General features: G+C 51.3%; 1 protein-coding gene across 1 annotated transcript; it reads left to right on the plus strand.

Moving 5' to 3' along the window:
• The first annotated feature begins 780 nt into the window (after nt 1–780).
• LOC9629643 (pentatricopeptide repeat-containing protein At2g41080) lies at nt 781–2,215 on the plus strand. Its single transcript, XM_024680322.1, has one exon. The coding sequence runs from the start codon at nt 917–919 to the stop codon at nt 2,009–2,011; it is 1,095 nt and encodes a 364-aa protein (XP_024536090.1). The 5' UTR covers nt 781–916; the 3' UTR covers nt 2,012–2,215.
• Nucleotides 2,216–2,422: the final 207 nt, after the last annotated feature.

The raw sequence follows: 2,422 nt of genomic DNA on the forward strand, positions 1-2,422 counted from the left end.
GGTAGATCTGTTCGTGGCGACTTGCCTGGTAGACATGTACTGCAAGTGTGGCGAGCTTGAGGAGGCTCGCAAGATTTTCCACTCCATGGGAACTCGGAGTGTTGTGTCCTACAACGCGATCATCCAGGGCTGCGGCTCGAACGGGCAAGCTGAACTTGCTCTGGAGTACTACTCTGCCCTGAGAGCTTGTACCACCATTCAACCCAACTATCGGACACATGTCGCGGTGATCAGCGCCTGCTCCAGACTTGCTACCGAATCCAGCGAGAAGAGGGAGAGAGCTCTACACATCGGGATGGAGATCCATTCAACGCTGAGCAAGGAGAAGAAACAGCTAGATCTGTTCGTGGCGAATTGCCTGGTAGAAATGTACTGCAAGTGTGGCGAGCTTGAGGAGGCTTGCAAGATTTTCCACTCCATGGGAACTCGGAGTGTTGTGTCCTATACCGCGATCATCCAGGGGTGCAACACGAACGGGCGAGCTGAACTTGCTCTGGAGTACTACTCTGCCCTGAGAGCTGATAACACCATTCAACCCGACGATCGGACTCATGTCGTGGTGATCAGCGCCTGCTCCACACTTGCTGCCGAATCCAGCGAGAAGAGGGAGAGAGCTCTACGCATCGGGATGGAGATCCATTCAATGCTGAGCAAGGAGAAGAAACAGCTAGATCTGTTCGTGGCAAATTGCCTGGTAGACATGTACTCCAAGTGTGGTGAGCTTGAGGAGGCTCGCAAGATTTTCCACTCCATGGGAACTCGGAGTGTTGTGTCCTACAACGCGATCATCCAGGGCTGCGGCTTGAACGGGCAAGCTGAACTTGCTCTGGAGTACTACTCTGCCCTGAGAGCTGATAACACCATTCAAGCTGATGCTTGCACCTACACCTGCGTCCTTGTTGCTTGCGGGAGTGTGATGGCGATCAAGCTCGGGAGGGAGATTCACCAGCTGGCGAAGCATAAAGGGCTGCTGAAAAACAATCCAGTTCTGGGCTCCAGCCTGGTGAGCTTCTACGGCAAATGCGGCGATGTTGATTCTGCTCAGGAAGCGTTTGACGAGTGCCGAGCTCGGGACAACACGGGTCTCTGGAACTCTCTCATACAGGCTTACACTCTCCAGGGCCGATCGATCGAGGCCTTGGAGCGTTTCTATTCCATGACTCAGGAGGAGGGCTGTAAAGCTGACGATGTGAGTTTTGTCTCGGTGTTGAACGCTTGCAGCCATGGTGGTCTGGTCGGGAAAGGAAGGCAGCTTCTGGATGAAATGCCCAAGCAGTATGGAGTCAAGCCACGTCTGGAGCATTATGTGTGCCTGATCGATATGCTCGGGCGAGCTAACCTCCTTGACGAAGCTGTGAGAGTTCTCAGAGCCATGCCTTTTGAACCGGATGCAGTGGTTTGGAGGTCCCTGCTCGGAGCCTGCCGGAAGTGGAAGAATTACACAATCGGCAAACTCGCGTTTGAGCGTCTTGTGGAGATGGATCCCAAGAGCGGCACGCCCTACGCATTGATGGCCAATATATTTGGAAACCTGGGGATGCTTAGTGAAAGGGCCGCTGTTGTGGAGAGAATGAGAGGTGAAGGCAGCTTCAGGGAGCCCGGGAGAAGCTGGTGGACGGATGTTAGCTCAGGAAAAGTGCATTCTTTTTCTGTCGGGGATAGGAGTCACTCACAGAGCGACGAGATTGCGGCCAAGCTCAAGCAATTGTTGCTGAGAATGAAAGAGGAGGGGTACGCGAGCGATGTGATCAACGTTCTAAAAGACATACCCGAGGAAGAGAAAGAGGATCACCTGTGCGGCCACAGTGAGAAGCTTGCGCTGGGGTGTGCTCTGGTGAACTCGCACCAGAAGGAGACCATCAGAATTGTGAAAAATCTCCGAGTTTGTGACGATTGCCATGCGGCCACTGCTCTCATCTCTAAGCTGGAAAAAAGGCTAATCATCTGCAAAGATGCCAGTCGGGTTCATGTGTTCCAGGATGGCAGATGTTCCTGTGACAACTACTTTTGAAAACATGTCAGTGCTCTTTCTTGCAGTTATCCCTGGTTTTAAACCCTCCATGAGTCAAGCAGAAACATGGGCCGCTGAGTGAGCATGCCTCGTCAAAGTACCGCCGCCAACCTGAACTTCACGGAGAAAAAAATAACATTTAAAAGTTAAAACTATGCAAAAGGAGGATGACACGTTGTCTTAAATTTAAATTTCTTTTTGGTAGCAGAATCGGCCGGCAAGTCTTCATACTAAGGCTTATTATCTGAATCTGGGTGCTCCGTTTTGGGGCACCTGTTGGCAGGTTTAGTCAACATTCCTACCCAAACTCTTTGCTGATAGCAAGTACCGCCTCATGTTCCGGGATCAAAATTAACGTTTTCCCTATTTGCACAATAACTTAAGCTAAAGTAATGTACTTACCCTTATGGC

Source organism: Selaginella moellendorffii, unplaced genomic scaffold (genome assembly GCF_000143415.4).
Source record: "Selaginella moellendorffii unplaced genomic scaffold, v1.0 SELMOscaffold_27, whole genome shotgun sequence".
In the NCBI taxonomy this organism is placed as follows: Eukaryota; Viridiplantae; Streptophyta; class Lycopodiopsida; order Selaginellales; family Selaginellaceae; genus Selaginella; species Selaginella moellendorffii.